At 38.5% G+C, this 18,933-nt stretch overlaps 1 protein-coding gene across 4 annotated transcripts in view; it reads left to right on the top strand.

Annotated features, from left to right (window-relative positions):
- Positions 1 to 7,398: 7,398 nt before the first annotated feature.
- The window catches only part of LOC119882672 (rho GTPase-activating protein 42), a 61,430-nt gene continuing 49,895 nt past the window's right edge, over positions 7,399 to 18,933 (top strand). For 3 of the 4 annotated variants that reach the window (XM_038692830.1, XM_038692829.1, XM_038692828.1), the window contains exon 1: positions 7,399 to 7,670. In XM_038692830.1, the coding sequence (XP_038548758.1) occupies positions 7,517 to 7,670 (154 nt within the window). In that variant the 5' untranslated portion in view covers positions 7,399 to 7,516. The remainder of the gene's footprint in view (positions 7,671 to 18,933) is intronic. The other variant, XM_038692831.1, reaches the window with a different exon arrangement.

Here is an 18,933-nt window from a genome sequence, read left to right as displayed (position 1 = left end):
GGATACAGGTTGGTATGAACAGTAGGTTAGGGTGGTTCCTGTCAGAAAATTCATGTTTGTGTAACTGGCATTACTGAGTCAGTTCACTGACTTCATGATTCTCCTTTATTTGTGCAACTGTTACACTATATTTTTGAGATCAACAGTGACAATGTCTTTAAAGCCATGGACTTAATGAAATCTTGGGTAAATTCAATGTGCCAATATAGACCACACTTTAGACCACAGTGGCGCTATTCAAGGGTTACATTGTCTCACTTCTGTGTGGTAATGGTCGAAGTCATATCTACATTTTGAGTGTATCCAAGAGTTTTTAGGGCATGTTATGAGAATTACAGCTACAAGGGGCAACAAATCCTACCTACATAAAATGAATAAAAAATTATTTCTGTATCTTTCAACATTGTTGTTGTTGTTATCAGTAGTGCTGTTGTTTTGGCCACTTACTAACTTAACATAACTTCCTGCCATTAAAGTCTTTGTTTCTGTGTATCATTAAAAAAATGTCCACAGTAGTAGTTTGACTGAAAGGCACAGCTGTGATGCAGCATGGCACATTGAATATTGTCTGTGAGGCATCTATATCTATGGAGCCCATCCAGGGTTATGTAACTGCTGATGACGCTGGTATTGTTATGAATTTGTTGTCTCTCGTCTGTGCCAATTCTCAGGATTCAGCATTTTCTTTCAGTGCTGTGCAACATTTAACCCTGTCAGATTATATTTTATGTACCACACTGATGGACTGTGAAAATATTAAAGTAATTTAAAAGCATTATAAGCATGGAAGCATAGGCTATATTAATATCTGTGTTGAACAGAAAAACAATGGTGACTGGTGTTCTTTTTAGTCACATACTGCTTTTAGTTGTGTGAGCTTTTTTGTAGGTATGACCTGGAAAAAGACTTTTTTTTTTTTTCTTTTCAATTACCTGGCTCAAAGCTATAGGGATCCCAGAGACAGCAAACAAAGCTTTTATCAGTCAATCACTCGCAGTAGAGGCATGTACTTGTGTGCCTTTAAAATTGAAAGCTACGTACTTATTAAGCCTTTCCTGCAAAGCACATTCCTCTGCAAGAAAAACTGATCTCTTCTGACGGAGCGATCCTCAATTCACTGATATTTTTTCAAACTTGAAGTAGACCCAATATTCAGCCTGAGCTCCGAAGTACTTTTTGTTTCATCACCAATAGCCATAGATTGTCTTTGTGTCAGTATCTGAATGTGACATACACATACAATATGGCGCTAGATATATAAATATAGAAAAAAATTTAATAGCTACCTTCTGTGAAATTACAGTAGAAGTTTATCTTAAAGAAGAATTTTTCCTTTACTAAAGTTTCAGTAGCCACCCATCGTTACCATATGTAACTGCTCACTTACTGTATGTGCTTATATTGGTTTACCGAGAAACATAATACCCCTTCTTTGCCGCTGGGAACTCTCAGTAACACAGTGGTATAATTTTGAATTTGTGGAGAATTGTTTGCTTGATTTCTCCTTTCGCATGCTCTGTGGAAGTTAATCTCTTCTGCCCCTTTCTCTCTGTCAGGGTAAGAAATATATTGGGTAGAGAAACTTCAGGTGACATAAAAACTAATGGGCTTTAAATTTAACCATGAGAAGAGATGATTGGAAAACTTTTTGAAGAATGTAAAATTATACTTCAGCGTCTCTGAGGAAGAGTCTGAAGCATCCGAGGACCTGTGTAATTCTCTCTCTGATGAAAACCCTTAATACTGATTTATCTGATCAAGAGTGTCTCAACAGCTTTCTCGGGTCTGCTTGAAGAATACTAATAAAGCCGTCAATGAAAGGCTTGTTCTGCAAAGAACTGAACAGAGCTCAGGCCTTACAAACAGTCAATCATTTGAGGCTGGTTTATAACTGTGTTAACCACTGTGTTAACAAAAAAGATGTGGTGGTCACTTTTAGCCAACAGTATTAGACCATTAGACCATTAGATTGATTCAGGTTGATTAGGTAACCAGCTATTAAAATTTTTAAAAACACATGGAAAAGCCACAAATGTGAAATCTCACTAAAACAAAGAGCCATAGTTTACTTTATAACTGAGTCATGGTCATTTTATGTAATTTATGTTTATGTGAAATAACATCGGGTGGGTTTATCCCCAAACTTCTCTCAGTATCAAATAATTTTACAAAAGCTGTTAAAGTGTTTGATGAGGAAAAGAGAAAATCCATGGCATCATTTCCAACCAAAATGGCACTCAGAATTGATGTCTAGTCAAAAGCATGGTGTCCAGATGGAATAAGCTGCATGAGAGAATGATCCAGTTTTACATCCAATCTGTTTTCTGTTGGGACTAGGTTATCGACTGGATCCTTTGCTATTAACTTCCAGATGGTTAAAATGAATTGTCCAATAAACTACACCAGTTACTGCATGTGACTGATTTTTAACCATGGGTCTTTAAAATGAACTTTTTTTAAACTAATGAACCATCACGTTCATTTGGTTAGACAGCAACAAAACTGCTACAAAGATGTGATTTCAAGATGACTTGATTTGATCAGTGAAGAGGTAAAAAGAAGTCCATTGGGAAAGTAAAGGAGAAAAATGCTTTACTATTATAAATGTTAGTGTCACATTTTAAATCATATTTTGTACAAATCTTCCAAACATAATTTTTATTTTTCATGGTCAAAGGACAGGGTGGAAAGAATCAGTTTTCTGTACCGTAAAGAGAAGTGAATCCTTAATTTTTCAATGATGTATTAGATGTGAAATATTCTTCTTTGAGCTAAAATGGAATCAAAGTCTTTTCTGAGATTCAGAGTAAATCAAAAGCAGCACTTGAAGTGGTAACCTGCATCCTACATCTGGTTTTAAAAATAAGAACAAAGGCTTCTCTCTAATGTAGAAACTCTTAAATCTCTTAAGCACTGTTCTCTGCCTCACAGTTTCAGATTGTCAGATTCAGTCAATGATTGGTGTTGTACCAAAACATCCTCACAGTGTGGGGCCAACAGATGAAGGTCAACAGGGGTGCACTACAGTTGAGAGGCCTCTTTTTGGATTTCTGCTGCTCCAAATTAAAGCCAAAGTCCCAGCAAAGCACACAAATGGTTGCTTACAAAGCTGGTAGAGCAGCTCTTGTAATTTATCACCCAGACTTAAATTTGTGCCTCGGGTCCACCTGGACAGGTATCACCACGTGAAGGTCAATGAGGCGAAAAATAAAACTGCTTTGCTCCTGAGGACAACCCTTCTTATGCACCCTGAGAAGCTTTATAAGTCAAAAGCTACAGATGCAAAGGACACAGACGAGGCTTTCATGTACATAACTCTAGCATTTTCCAGATATGTCCTTTGCCTGACACCAGACTCAACTCATATGTGGCATTTCAAGTTAAAAAAAGCTTACCATCCCGATTTTCACTGTGCAGTGAAAAGCAATAAATGGAATCCCTGTGGACACTCACATGCTTTAGAGATGCCTCTGTGTAAAGAGGAGGTAATCGTGCATAACTGCTCAAACGTCATCTGGACATGGGAGTCACAAATGAGAGCCCGGCACTTGCCACTTTGGCAGATTGCAGTGACAGGAGGTAAACAACGGAAAGAATGAGGAAGGACTCATCTGATAGGAAATGTCAGAGCATGATTGGATTAAAAAATCCTTCTAAATTAGGGTCATTAATCATGAGCTGGGAAAACGGTGACAGGTCTTGTTCTCAAATGCTCTCCTCTGGAACTAAGCAGAGTGCCACCCGGAAATTGTGCAATTACCTTAATACCTGATTTAAATGAAGAGTATGTATGGCAGTGTCAATTGTTAATTGGGAAAAACAGCTCATATTATTTAGAGGTAATTGCCATCACAACAAGTCTAGTTATCTAATCCCGTCTTTTTTTATATGATGCATATGCATTTGTCTCGAATGCATAATTAACCCAAAAATGTTGCCTTAAATTCACTTATATCTGATGCTGCCCTGCACGATGCAGCTATGGCTGTTACTGAATGTCATGTGAAATGTGTGCCTTTTGATGTAGTCAGAACTATTAGCCGCATCCTGGCCAGTAATACACATGTCAAGTGTGACATCTTAAACTCTATCATCTTTGCACTTTCAGATGGAAAATTGAGAGCTGTGTACTGAGAAGAAATATATTTTTTCGTAGTCCATCTCAGTCATCATCTTTCACCCAATAACCCAGTTCAGTACTGTAGAGTGCACACAGCAATTAAATTGGAGCAACAGGGTTTCCACTAATGTATCACATTTCTCTGCTCACTGTGTCGATGTAACAAACTACACCCCTGAGGGCTGCTGCTGCAGAATGATGGCACGAGAGCTGGAATTGACGGGGGCATGTTAGGAACCAACAACCCCCCACCTCTCCCACCACAAGGAGACCAGACATCTCCTCACATGCACTGACTTTCACACTGTGTGATGCAGTGATACCAGAGGGAATCTAATCAGAAGTTGCCTGACTTGTGCATAAATCATTACAGAGCTAATCGATGCTTATTCTGCATGGATTGTTGATATCTGTTGTGAAATCAAAGCCATTTTTCCCTTTTGAGCTGCTGATTCTCCATCAGGCAAAGCCAGAGTGACCCTAATGCAGTCAGAATGAGACTGAGCATGTGGGAAGATGTGTGTCTCATATCTAATTTCTTCCCCCACATGTACGATATGTGAAAGATGTCTCACTCACTTAGGGTGTGCAAAAAGCCTGTGTGGTTCAAGCATGTGTGTATTTTCTTTGTGCATGCATTCTCCCAACCCCCAGGCGCAGTCCCTTTATGGTTCTTGGTTGGTCTCCATAGGTGCAGTCATAGCGAAAGACATGTGCACTTCTCAGTAGACTCATGTTTGCATGACTAATATCAATGTGCGAATGCCTTTATGAGACAGGAGTACGGGGACACAGTTCTCTATTGAGTATCATCTTAATTAAACCAAATTTCTCTCAAAGACTCTACAGGCAGCTATTTTAGATTGCAATTAGCCATGCTTCATACAGCTAACCATTCGTCCACAAGTCTCTACTGGTGTGTTGTTAAGGAAATATTTTAGACTACTTTTCTGCGCAATTCTTCCAAAAGCCGAATATAGCTGGAATGCACATCATATTTAGCTTCATTTCCAGAGAATTACCTGATCACTGAACCACCTTTCCCTCTGTCATATCCCACTAGATGGATAGTACATGCAAGTTCTTTATTATGGATGTATTAATTACACATCCCCAGGCAAACTGTGCTCCCTGGCCAGCTTTGTCACATGCAAGTTTAATATGATTCTGGTGGTGGACACCTCAATGAATTACTCAGGGTGTCTGTTTAGGTTTCATTAGCAGACTTGAGATTTCATCACTGTAAATGCACATGTGTAGGGACACAGATGCCAGTCTTCGTTCCGGCTCCTCACAGCTATTTGACTGTAGCTCACTCCTGACACACCTGAGGTATATTTGTTTATGTCTGTCACAGAGTCAGAAATAGGCTAACACTGTGTCAAACCCATAGACAGATACTAAAATCAGAGATGAATAACCAACAAAAGCCAATAGAAGATGGTTATGCATTATTTCTTCAGGGAATGTAGATAACCCAGGCAGACCTAGAGCCATTATGACCTTAAATTGGGAACATACTGTGTTTACTGTAGTGTATATATATCCATTGTGTTCTTCAGATACAATATTTTGTCATTAAGAATTTCTTATATTAGGGCATCAGGAAACTTCCTATTTATGTTGGACACCAGAATTTTTAAGCTGCTGACCTGTCTCATTCAGTTATAGACACATAGGGAGCAACCTTTTAAGCCCCCTTGTTTTGGCACATTCAAAATGTCATTATGATCCCATAGGTGAAGCAGGGCATGCTTGTCAAAGCTCTGACAAAATATTCCTGCTTTACTGTAATTATTTTACCTGATCAATTGGAGTCCAGTACACAATATATTGTTAAAAATGCAGTTTGACCATAGGCCTACTGGCCATTGCTGGAGTTTGATGTTAACACACAGTAACAACTCAGCTGCAGCCACATGATGCTGCCCGGGAAGGTTATCTGCCTGTGATGATTTATCTCTCTGCTATCTACACCCAATGCAGGTATCTTATTAGGAAAGGTTGCTAGTTAGTCATCAAGGAAAAAGGTTACAAGGCTACATTCCAAATGACAGTGAGCAAAAGCCTATCTTCACCAACAGCTTATGGTCTACTCCTAATGGTGAAGTGTTAAATTATTAATGTATTTTCATTTGTGTGTTGGTTCTAGCCAATGTTGCAACATCCGCCTCTCCAAGGAGATTGTTTCTCAAAGATAAAGCCTCTTCCCAGCCCCCTGATGCTGTAAAGCAAGTAGAAAGAGTCATTCAAAAGACTTAGTGCCACTGCTGACAGAGCCTCTGCTTCCTGCCTACCAAAACACTCATTTAGAGTGTGACATCATTATCACTATCCTTCCCTGTTGCATAAAGAGAATGTGACAAATTCCCTTGACTCCAATTAGATTCTAGTTTAATTACTTCCATTTACCGAGTATTAATTCAGATCCCTCTTCTTAAACCCTCACTAATTCCACTATGATGCATTGTCACCCACAATTTCTACACAGTATACAGTTTGCAACTTTAAAAAGTAATTTTCCAATTTAACCAAAAACCTAAGATGTGGCTGAGTCACAGAGGATACTCAGAGGATGTGATATTAAAAAAGTGTGATCAGGCAATCGTGTTTTAACTGGTGCACTGAGCAATTGTTAACAGTTAAATATTGTGAATTTTATGAAAAGGCCTCTTAGAAAACTTTAACTGTTTGCGTAGCTGAGTTTGGATGTGAAGCATAAACAAATTTGTCACAAAATTCGGCTAAGATTAGGTCTAAAACTGTTTGAAAAGCTTCATCAAATCAGTGTACACAGTGACAAAGCGTACTGATGCTGAAAAATGTTCCCCTGACTCAAAGCTGGCTCATTAGCAACAGTGACTTGGGCATATAGCCACTATTCTGTCATAAGATTAGTATGCACTGACTTGACATAGCCGATGGCTTTGTAGCCTACTATTTTTGCATTTACACAAAAACTGAACTCAAATTGAGCCAGCCCTCCTTTAAGTCAGGACTACAATCAATCCACAATAATGTGTAACTAATGGGAAACAAGCTGGAAATATTTTATTTATGTGAGTATGCAGCTTTAAATGCAATATTTTCACTTTGAACAAGGCAGGAGGACATAGGCTATAAAATCACGTTTCTGATTGTTACCTTAGAGATGTACCAGGTGCTGGTCTACAGAATATGTTGTAAACTATCCAAAACTAACCAGCAGGAGTCACACAACCACAATTTTTTATGATCGGCAGTCGGGGAAAAAAGCAGAGAGAAAATCAAAGCGGAAGTGAGGAACTAAGCGGAGCAGGAAAACTTTTTTGTGGAACTTGGAGACCGCTGTCGGGAGTAAAAACTGCTATATGCCGAGTTAAAACGTTTGAAAGGCAACTTTGTCATTGAGGTACAATGGGACTCCCCACTTTGGAGTTCAGTGACTCTTTCCTGGACAGTCCGGACTTCAGAGAGCGGCTCAAATGCCATGAAATAGAGCTAGAGCGGACAAATAAATTCATCAAAGAACTCATCAAGGATGGGAATATGCTGATCACTGCACTCAAGAGTAAGTAGACCAGTGTGGCCTTTTTCACCCCTAGGGGTCCAGAAATAATCTTTTATAACTGTAACTACCTGAAGCCACAGGCGACTTGTAATTAGAGGATGCATTCATTACAGCTTATTTAAGTTTTCTGTATTAGGTTCTGAATGGTCCCGTCCCTCTTTGAAGCCACCAGGAGCAGAATAACCTTGTGGTCTCCCATTGGGAAACATTTATATTGCTGGTGAAAAGCTTTGAATCTAACCCACACCTAATTCATTATACTGAGGTTGTTGTAATATTTGTTTGCCTTTTTAGCTGCCTCCCTGGGTGCACTGCATGCATACTTAGGCTCCCTAAGTACACACAGTTGGACTCTGGTTTTTAATCTTGAAGTAAAAACCAGAGTCAAAACTGTTTTGACATGAATGGTTTTACTCTGCTCTAATACCTAATCACAAGGCCACAGCCAGACATATGGAGAGTTAATTAGTGCAGAGCCAGAATTTGGTTTAATGTCCATAAATGAAAGTTGCTTTCACCCTCAAGGGCTTTCATATCACTCATCACAGAAGTGATGAGTGAACATTGACTGTCTTTAATAACTCAACTGACTATAGGACTGTCTCGATGAGGTTGTCAGCATTTTGCCATGGGTCATTGTCCTCTCAAATTCCACTGTGCTGATTAAAGTGGACTTCTTGTTCTGCTATCCATGTAGAGTTTGGTGTTTTAATGTCAGAAGTGTGGCTGTATAGTGGAGAAGGATTACAAATATGGGCCTAATATATGGCAAAATAGCAGGCTTGGAAAAGGATTGAATGGCCACGGCAGTGTGTTGTAGTGAGCTTACTCACCATCACTAAGCGCAAAAATGATTGTTTTCATAATTTAACCTAACATGGTCCTGTCAGCCTTTTATTGGGAAAAGGCATCATTCTGCTTCCATGTTTTTCATCACCATTCACACACAGTACATGTAGCCTACTGTACATGGTTTTGCCTTTTGTTGCTCTTGTGTAGGCAGCAGGCAGGCACTCAGTCATTGAAGCTGAAATGCCACCTAGGAGTAGACATATTGAAAGGGGTTAAATTGCAATGGCAAACTTTTTTTGACATTTAAACGTCAAATATATACATTTGATTAGTTTTAACATGCAGTGCATTATTAGTCCACGTGACTATGTGTGAACATCTAAATTGCATCTGTGCCAGATATATTCAGTCAGGATGGATTGTATACCATACCAATGGGGAGTAAGTCAAGATAGGCTCATTTTTTATGGGCCTGTTGTGTAGTGAGCACTGAGCTGAGTTGTACTGAAACAAAGCCACTGTGCAAGTTATAAAAACAAATGAGCTTGTTGGCCTTACAAATTATAGTTCTTGGGATAATCAGCTCTCCTGGATTAATCAGATAGGAAAATGATGTGCATAATATCTCATTATTTTTCTTCAAAATCTGGCAAGTCTGGCTTAAATATTGAGAATGGTGGAGAGATGGATGGACAAATTTACACACAGACAACTACAGCATAAAGCAGTTACTTTAGCTACACTGGTAAACCAAAGTGGAATTGTTAATAGTGATGTACTGGATTTCTTTGACACTGTTTCAGTTTTTTGTTTCTGTGTGTATATTTGATGTCAGCAAAACAGTAAGGAGCACTTAGCATCATCGTGCCTTATAGTACCACTGTATTCGAAATAATTTACTATTTCCGAGGGCAGCTGAAGGGCAAACCTATTTCATACCTTTTCTTTGCAGGAAAACTATTCTGTCAGTGGGCAGGGCAGCACAGGTGGACAGGAATATTGTGCTGAATGGTTTATTCATGACAGTTAGGATACTCAGTAGCAGGAAGTTAAAGGTCTGTGCAGTTTAATACCAAATAGGACCTTAACGCTCCAGGTTGTACTATGCATATAAGACAGTCTCAAGTGAATTGAGACTTTGATTGCCTTTGAGTGGTTTATGGACTGACTGCATAGCTAAGGCCCTATTGGATCCCACCCTCCATGTCCCGGGTCTCTGGTCTCTTGAAATTAAAATTGAGGAATGGAAATCTACCGGTGGTGAATCTCAATTTGTTAACTAAAACTTGGCCACAACCTAACCAGCTACAGGAAGGACTTTTGGGATGTATTTGTCTTTTCTTTGTAGTAATGAGTGGAACAGGACTGGACAGCCCAGTTTCGGTCAGGGGCGGAGTGAGAAAGCGGGGAGGAAAGAGACTGGAGTAAATTATTGATGGTCTTTAACTTAGGACACCACAGAGGTTTATGACCCTTTACGACCTGTCATCAGTGGTGACATTACTAGAGGACCTTTAATGGACCCTTTCTTAAAAGTAATCATCTCATGTTTCAAAATTAAATCACCACAATTCATAAGTCTTCACATGTCCTATCTGTGTAAATGAGGCCCATTGAGCCAAGGTTGACTTTCATGTTCATATTAATACATTACTTGAAAACTGACTCTACATATTACTTTAGTATGTACTTTATGTGTGTGTAGTATACATGTGTAATGGATGTGCATGGAAAGTCAGTCATATGTTTAAAGAAAATTACATATGGTTAGAAATGGTGCTTTTTAGGATTAACCATGAGAGAATGACAAATGTATTTACATTTGACATGGCTGATTCTTTGCTGTTGCTGAAATGATGGAGCAGTAAAGAAAGGTAGCATCTAACTTGGCTTGTCCTTTTCTTGATCTGAATATATATAATTCATCAATTTCTATTCCATTTTGCCTCTTCTATATGTAAACATGGTGATAATAGAGAAAATATATCAAACATATCTCCATTATAATTTATTTATTAATGCTCGTAATGGGGATTGGGGTCTAAATACACTACATTTTGAACATAGGTATTTGTTGGTATGGATCATTTGTTCCAGGTGCAAGTAGCACTTACCTGCAGATGCTGCAAATAGCTTTGCCTTGATATCTGTGGCTGGCACTGACTGTTCACACCTGGTGTAAATAACAACTGCTGACTTTTATTAGTCTCTCCTCTTGACTGCAGTAAATGAATACACTAAAAACACTAATTATCCCTTTGTGAGTGGGGTGGGAGACCAGATACAAGGCAAATAATAATATGTTTTAGATGAGGTAGGTACGTTTGTCCACAAAACACTTGGGCAGGTAGCCAAGCATCATTGGATGCTTATGTTGGTAGTATACTTGAAATCTATCTGGCAACTTTCAAATGGTGTGGGTAACATCGGTTGCCCAAAGCGTCAGTACACCTGTGTTTCATTAATTGACATGTGCACCCTCTATTGCAATCTTCACAAATACCACAAGGTTTTTGTTGGGACCAATCAACAGTAACAATGACTAAATTAAGCAAATGTGGAAGTGCTGTAAATTAATTGTTCAACATTCTAGGAAATATGCTTATTCTGTTTCTTGTTGAGAGTTAGATGCGGAAGATATATGACAAATAAAGCTACAGCCAGCAGCTGGTTAGCTTAGCTTAGCACATTGGTTTCATGCCCTGACAACAAAAATATACATGGTATCAATTCTGATTTAACCATATAATTTAAACTGAAGCCATATGGTCAAATTTAAATGATTTTTAAAAAAATGCATTAACATTGACCTTATTTAATGTCATGTGAAGTGATGATTGAAGGGCCGATCAGTGTCATTTGTTGTTGTGTGTGATGGGTCTGTCATACATGTTTGACGTATTGAGTATAGGAAGGCATGATGATTTTAGAGGCAGTATGTGGGATGCTGGTAAGTTTGTTTTTGAAAAAGTGACATTTCTGTTGAATTGTTTTATTAAGTTTAATAAGCATTTTTCTAACAAATCACAGGCAGAAAAACTCAAAAACAAATTTATAGCAAGAAAACCTAATATAATATTATATTCATGTTTCATGTTAGCAAATAATTGCCCTGGGTTACTTATGTATCATTTGTCACGGAAAATAGGGTACTCTGGGGAGTGAAATGAACATAACAATGAATTGACTGAAAATGTTTTTAAAATTGATGACAATATGAACATGCGAGATAGCAGAGGAATCATTTCCCCCTGTACGTCATCCATTATTTCTTTTATATTTGTTCATACCTCATCATTAGTGATAGACTGATTAATAGGGCTGATATTTGGCAATTCAAGATAATCGGCATTGACCGATGTCTGCACTCACGTGGCCGATAAAGCAAAAAATGTTTGCGAACACAGCCTTGTCAGTGTGGCTGCAGTGGAATAATGTTTGCGCTCCCCTTTGTGAGTTTTGACGGTGTTGATAAAGTTTCGAGCCCTAAATTTCCTCAGTCACCATCATCTTTTCTAAATGTTAACATGTTTCTCAACTCCTAAATGACAGCAAATATAATCTATAACAATTACTAGCTAGCCTTAAATATGTATTGTTATACTGCAGAGAATAATTCAGTTGAATGACGTCACTTCTGACAAGCTATACCCTAGGGCTGGGCGAAATGGACCCAAAAGTCGGGTATAAAATCTATATCACTATTTTCTGCTAAGTTGGCTGGGGGGTGTCTTAGGGGCATGTTTTTACTATTTGTAGGAACTTTGCTTGTTATTTCACTGTTTTAATTACACTTCATTCTCCAACCTTATTTAAGTGTCACTCACGTATTGAATGGACCTCCTTCAGTTCTCTTCACACTGACAGACGTACTTCTGCTGCAAACACGTCAGTGTGCCCCGCTTCTTTCGGTCTCTTCCTGTATGTTTGCTCCGGGAACTTTCTCCATCAGTAGTAGGCGACATTGTATAAAGTTGCTGGAAAAAAAACAGAACTTGTCTTCTGGACTTTTCCTCCCACGATTCCGTTCAGAGCAGCAGCTGCGCCGCATTTTAGCCTTCCAAAACAAAACCAACACGGTAGCTAATGAATTACATCTGCACTATTGTTCACTGTTGCTCTACCTGCTCCTTGCTTGTAAAATATCCACTGTGTCGCGACTTGTAATGTAATAACTCTGTGTTTCTCTGAAAAATGCTACAATGTGTCGCCAAATACCTGGGCGGCCTATTTTTCTGTCTCAGTAATTGATAAAAAAATCCATCTAAAACAACACATTATTGGCTAAGATAACCATGTGTATTAGATTGTACTGTGCATGGAATAATGAAATTATACTTTACATGACTTATTTGGTTCTGATATTGACATTATATCTGCCATCTGCCATCCTGCTCTCTAAATAACTGCATCAGACTTTGAAAAACCCATATCGGTCGACCACTACTCATCATGATTTATTACTTACGTCAAACACACACTGAGCACCATGGGCATGGGCATCCTCTTTCTCCTCACCTGTCCTGTACGGTAAGTCCAATATTCATTAGCCTGACTGGCCGGCTCCCAAGAAAGCGTTTTGAGACTGTTTACCTCTCTAGATGCTTGACATTTTTCAACCAACACTTGTTTCCTTGGCTTTTGTCATTTCACACTATAGTGTACAGTTGTATGTCTGAACTTATGTTCTAAAAGTGGCTACTATACATTGGGTCAATTGATTCAGAGTACAAGCTTTTACATAATAGTCATAGATGCTCCTATATTTTCTACAGACTACTTTAAAATTACTTGCAGGTAAGAAATTTAGTTTTTTTAAAAAGATGTTCCAAGTGGCACCACGGAGCCACAGACTATTATTGTATACTATATTTGTGTACACATTTTTGCTCTAGAACTTAAACAATATGATTGCCCCGGCCTTTCTGTGTGGAGTTTGCATGTTCTCCCCGTGTCCGGGTGCTCCGGCTTCCTCCCACCGTCCAAAGACATGCAGACAAGGTTAATTGGTGACCCTAAATTGTCCTTCGGTGTGACTGGTTGTTTGTCTATGTGTTGCCCTGCGATGAATTGGCAACCTGTCCTGGGTGTACCCTGCCTTTCGCCCGTTGTCAGCTGTGATTTGCTCCAGCCCCCGCGACCCTGTACGCAGGATAGGCGGTTGACGATGGATGATAAATGTGTATGAAAAACCAACTATTGTGCACTGCACCCATAGTCCCTGAAGGAATCCTCAGATACCCGCTTTGGCTTGTGTCATAATTTGTACAGATTTGTAAAACAGCGAGCCAACTACTTGTTCCTGCATGTATTTGGGTGAAATTGTGCATCACTGTGCTTCCACCAGATATCTGCTGTCTGAAGCTTGAATCTTCTGCACAACTTTAGTAGTTTTTAAAGGAAAATACACCTTTAATTAAGTAAAGTATTTTTTTTCTCTTCACAGATAAGAATTTACAAGAATGTTTTTTTTAAAGATGATTAGTGAATCGAAATAAGTACTTCATTTACATAAGCTTAAAAAAAAGATGCAGCCAGATTAGTTCAGTCTAAACTAGTAGACAGCCCATTATTATGTTAGCTGACTGTGTGTCTCTGCCACTACCCCATGCCCACGCTTGTTCACCAGCTACAGAATGATGCTTCCTCCCTGGGATACATGCACTAATGAATGGCTGACACGCATGGGTGTTGTTGTTATAAAAATTACATTATTTAACAAGTCTGTAAACAGAATCTTTACTTAATCCAGCTGTGCCTGCATAATTTTGAGGGATTCATGCATCGTAATAAAGCTATAGTACGTGTTATTTTATTAAATGATGACATGATGTGTAAGTTTTATGTTAAAAGTGATTTCACAATAGCTTTCAGCTTTGGAAACTCTGAGTGTTTGTTTGTCTGAGGACAAGCGATGCTCCCAAGGCTCAGCCACAGGAAATGTCCTGTAAACATGCTTGTATAACCATCCCCCATCCTCCCTCAGATAGCATTTGGCTGGACATCTTTCTGCTTCAGTGTGTGTGTGTGTGTGTGTGTGTGTGTGTGTGTGTGTGTGTGTCTGACTGCTGGACTGTAACTGTACAGCAGACTGTGTATTGCAGGATTATACCATTTATAATGTATTGCTGCTACTTTACCTACTTTGATGAATGTGAACTCATGTAATGGAAATGAAATACAGGAGTACATTATGTGACTTGTTTATCAATAAAGCTGAGCGAAGCGGTAAGCACAGCTCATGCAGCACTGTGAGGGACTCTGGTGTTTTTGTGGACAGATTTTGATAAAAGGATTAGACGTTGTATTCCTAAAAGCTGCTTCTCCTCAGACAGCGCAGGGAAATGTGTTAGACTCCAGATTGAGGTCTGTTCTGTAGTACTCTGTTGTTACACTGTCAGTCAAAGTGATTGTCACACCGAGCACACCATTCCCATACAGTTTGCCTGGAATTGCGCATATTGTTGCTTCTTCAGACTGGAAAGGATAAGGTGATGTATTTGTGTTACTCCTGCGACATATAAAATTCACTCATTCTTTTCAGCTGAACATGTTTATTAGTGTTTACTTATATAACATGTTTTATTATTTACCATAGGTGAATTTATTTCCTGCTATGTTGATGAAATGCCATGATCAGGCAATTTAAAGTTATCAAAAAGCTCAATATTACTGGAGGCTGATGTTACAAGTGCTAGATCTTTAAGGACATAGTCTTGCAGCAATTATGCTTTGCTAACACATGATTTGTTTAGGGCACCTATTTAAAAACAACTCATGCAGACGTGGCTGGCAAACAGTGAGTGTGCTATAAATTCTTGTAATGAACCATAACATTGTGTGGTAAAAGATGGTGAATTTTCATGTCGACTTGGCCTACGCAGATGCTAAACTCAGACTTTGGATGGCACATTAGAAAGTCTCCAGCACTTGGCACCATGGATTGCCAAGCTTTATTACAAAGTGTTTGGACAGTGGGGGGTTTAAGTTTGCACACCTTCTTCTTCTTTTTTTTTCTTACTTGGAAGCGTGTTCTTGCCTTGATAAGAGCAAGAAGGCCTTTCACATTCAAAAGATGTTTAGTAAAATCTTACTGCGAAAAGTCCAAAGCCAGCTGTTACTATGAATGTGAAATTAAGTTCTTTTCCTTCCAGAAGCAGGTTAATCTCTGACAGAACTTGTGTCAGATGTGTTGTCTGTGTGTCTTCTAAAAGAAAATTTCTCAACTCTGTCTAAAAGCTGTTGACTTGGTGGTAAATGATGGAGGCTGGCTTTTTTTTATTCCGTCAGCATTGCAGAACTAATAACTGATCTTTTTCTTCAGAGAATGAATAAGCTTCAGCCTCATATCAAAAACCTGGGGTCAGTATCTTCCATCTCTTCAATTGTTTTCATCAATTTAGACAGATGAAAACAACGCAGGTGTATATTTTGTAGGGACAGGTAGATATAAAAAGTATATTCCTCTCTGTCATATTCTGATCACCAGTGACCTGAACCTTAACCCTGCCTGCTACTACAGCAGCAAGTGTGGAGTTAGTAGATAAAGCTTTGTTTTAACGGTAGGCAATGGGTTTTGTTTGGTATGCTCCGGGAGTACAAGGGCCCATCTGGTTGGCTCCCCTCACACAGATATTCTCAATCCCCTGCTGGGCGACTGACAGGCTAACGTAAGGTGGAAGTGGTCTTACCTGAAGGGCCACTCCCCCATTACAATCCCTCCAAATGGAATCAAAGTGGCACAATGCACCCTACTGTTGCATCAAAGAGATCTCCCCTTTTCTCGTTAAGCTGGGAGCATAGAAGCATTCCCCTTTGAAGACCTTACCATCTGAAATCAGCGGTGTCTCACAGATGAGATAAAGTAGATTCTCGCTATAATGTTGATGTACAGGCAGACAGTGAACTGTCTGTACAAAAGAAGTGTATTGTTGCAGTATGCTTTTGTTTTTTGTTTGTTGCTTCAATAAAAGACAAATGTTTAGCAAAGACTGGGAATGTTCCTTGTAAATTCTAAACAGAAAATGAAAGAGCATTCTGATTCATTTTGTGGAAAGTGTAAATGTGTAGGTATTTAGCAAAAGCTTAAGATGAATTCTTTATTGTGCAGGTTGTTGCTTTTTAATGGAACACATTTATGCCCGTGACTTGAGGTTTTAAAAGCTTTTCTGCACTAATTTGTGTTAAAGCACTCCATTAAAACCCCCAAGAATATTTGGAGAAGTGAAAGCACAACATGGATGCTTAGTAATTAGTGTTGTGATGAGTATGTCAGTCACATAACACAGAGTGCTAGAAGTGCAGTACACTGATGTTCTAGCATGACTTAACATGTGCTAGTTAAAAGTACATGCTTGCAGCTGTAAATATCTGTCTATAGAGGGTAGACAAAATAACATGAACACTTTGTGAGAAAGGACTTTGGAGTTATGGTTGCTACATACGAATATGTATGTCATATCACTATTAGTTTATTTCAAGCTTTATGGCTGCTCTTTGTTAGTTCAGTTTGTCTCTTTGGCAGCATGATTTTTGACACTATTATTTATTTAGCAGTTTTGCAGTTTTTATGACCAGTATCCTTACAATATCGGTCCAAATGGCTTAGCATCCTTGACGGCATTTTCTTACATTGCATTGAACATTTAAAGACAAATGCTACTAATTAGAATTCAACTTCATATAAGCCACCTTTTGTATCTGGAATGTATTTCCAAGACACTGAAGTGCTAATATTTGATGTCCTACTGAGCAAAAATGTGTGTATGTTCTATTGTTTTAAATATTTAAACCCACAAGGTTATTTTTAGCTAATGAATAATACCATACAAAGTGACATGCTGCATTGTGATAATGTGGTTTTGTCAGTTACCTAGGATCACAGTTGTATGTTCACAGATATGTTCTATGATACTAGGTATACTAATATTTTTTTTTTTTATAAATAATACCAAATTTGTTAGTGTTATGCATTGAGGCAAGCATAAAGAATGTGTGTTGTAAAGCATTAGCGTAGTTTTAGCTCAAACAAAACCCTAATATTATTATATACCTGGGAAATTAAATATTATATATATATAATATAGATATTTTGCCTGCATGACATAGATACTCACATTTTACATAAAACCTCAGAGCTATATGTACATTGTTTGTGTAAGTCGTAACCTAAATTGCTGCTGCAGAATTTACACATGTCCTTACATTATTATTCATGTCTTTATATCTACTAAAGTAAGCATGCACTTCAGCTGTTGGTGAGAAAACTGCAGATTTGCCTGCACTGTTGTCTGTGTTTTTTCAGGGGTTGTCAGCAGATAGAATTTGGTAGTATGTGGTTGCCCTGGAGACGAGATAAAGGATGTACCCAGGAGGATCTGCTGTGTGGTGACTGACAGCCACGGTCCTCTCTCACAGCTCACACACTGGGCACTAACTGGGTAGCTGCTCCATTCAGTCATGTCTTGGCTGGGTGGTCAGAGCTTTACAGAGATTAAAACACAGGACACACTATTGTTCGCGTTACCCCTTTGTGCATGCCGGCTGTGTGAGGAGTCATCTCTGCAGGTCAAATACAGTGTTAGAAAATTGCATGCAGGATAAGATAAAATGTTTGCTGAGTGTAATAAAATTAGAAGGCACTATTTTAAGATGGTTGTATAAATAGTGTATTAATGACTCAACATTTCAAAAATAGGTCCTTTTCTTTCTTTTTTATTTGTACCTCTGTTACTCGTGCTGCAATAGGTCTTCCTTTCCTTTTTTTCCTTTATGTGGTAAATAACAACTTCAGATTCAGACCTTATCAAAGTTACTCTTCTTTCCCTGTATTACTCCCCTGAAAAGCACAGCTCTTTTCACCACACATACTCAAAAGTGCTATGCACCAAATTCCTGCTACTGTCAGAGGAGATGTAGAGGAATAAGATGAAATATCTGGGGACCATGAAGTCTCTACTTCCTATACGCCCAACAAAGCTGCCTCTGGATTTTATTCTTTGTTTTCTCCCTTTCTTTTTGAATGGAATCTAATCTGGCTTGTTGCTATATTTTGCTGGATTGCATCAGTATCACCTGTGAGGTGTTATTTGTTCTAATCATTGTAATATGGCTGCAAATCACATGACAAGCCTGTACAGAGCACCATAAACATGAAAACTGGAGTACTTAATGGAGTTAATTTTTTTGTGTGATTTAGTTACAACAACAACTTTAAGCCTTGGAAATTACAGCATTTTACAATTTAAAAGCTGATAAAAACTTAAATATTAAGTGCACATGTAGGCAACCTATATCCTTAATCTCTGCTTGTGTATGTTATGACATAGTGATGAGTGTGCTCTATGAGCCCCCCAGCCAAGCAAACATCATTTGTAGCCTATTACTGTATATAGTAAAGAGGCACCACAAATGCAAAACATCATTTATTAAATTCTCAAATGTATATTATTATGAAAATGTACTGGTCCAG

This window comes from Micropterus salmoides, unplaced genomic scaffold, assembly GCF_014851395.1.
Source record: "Micropterus salmoides isolate LMB-PRFRI ecotype aquatic unplaced genomic scaffold, ASM1485139v1 Ms_hic_scaffold_3, whole genome shotgun sequence".
Lineage (NCBI taxonomy): Eukaryota > Metazoa > Chordata > Actinopteri > Centrarchiformes > Centrarchidae > Micropterus > Micropterus salmoides.
The sequence above is the reverse complement of the archived record's forward strand: the minus strand, read 5'-3'. Positions and strand labels throughout refer to the sequence as shown.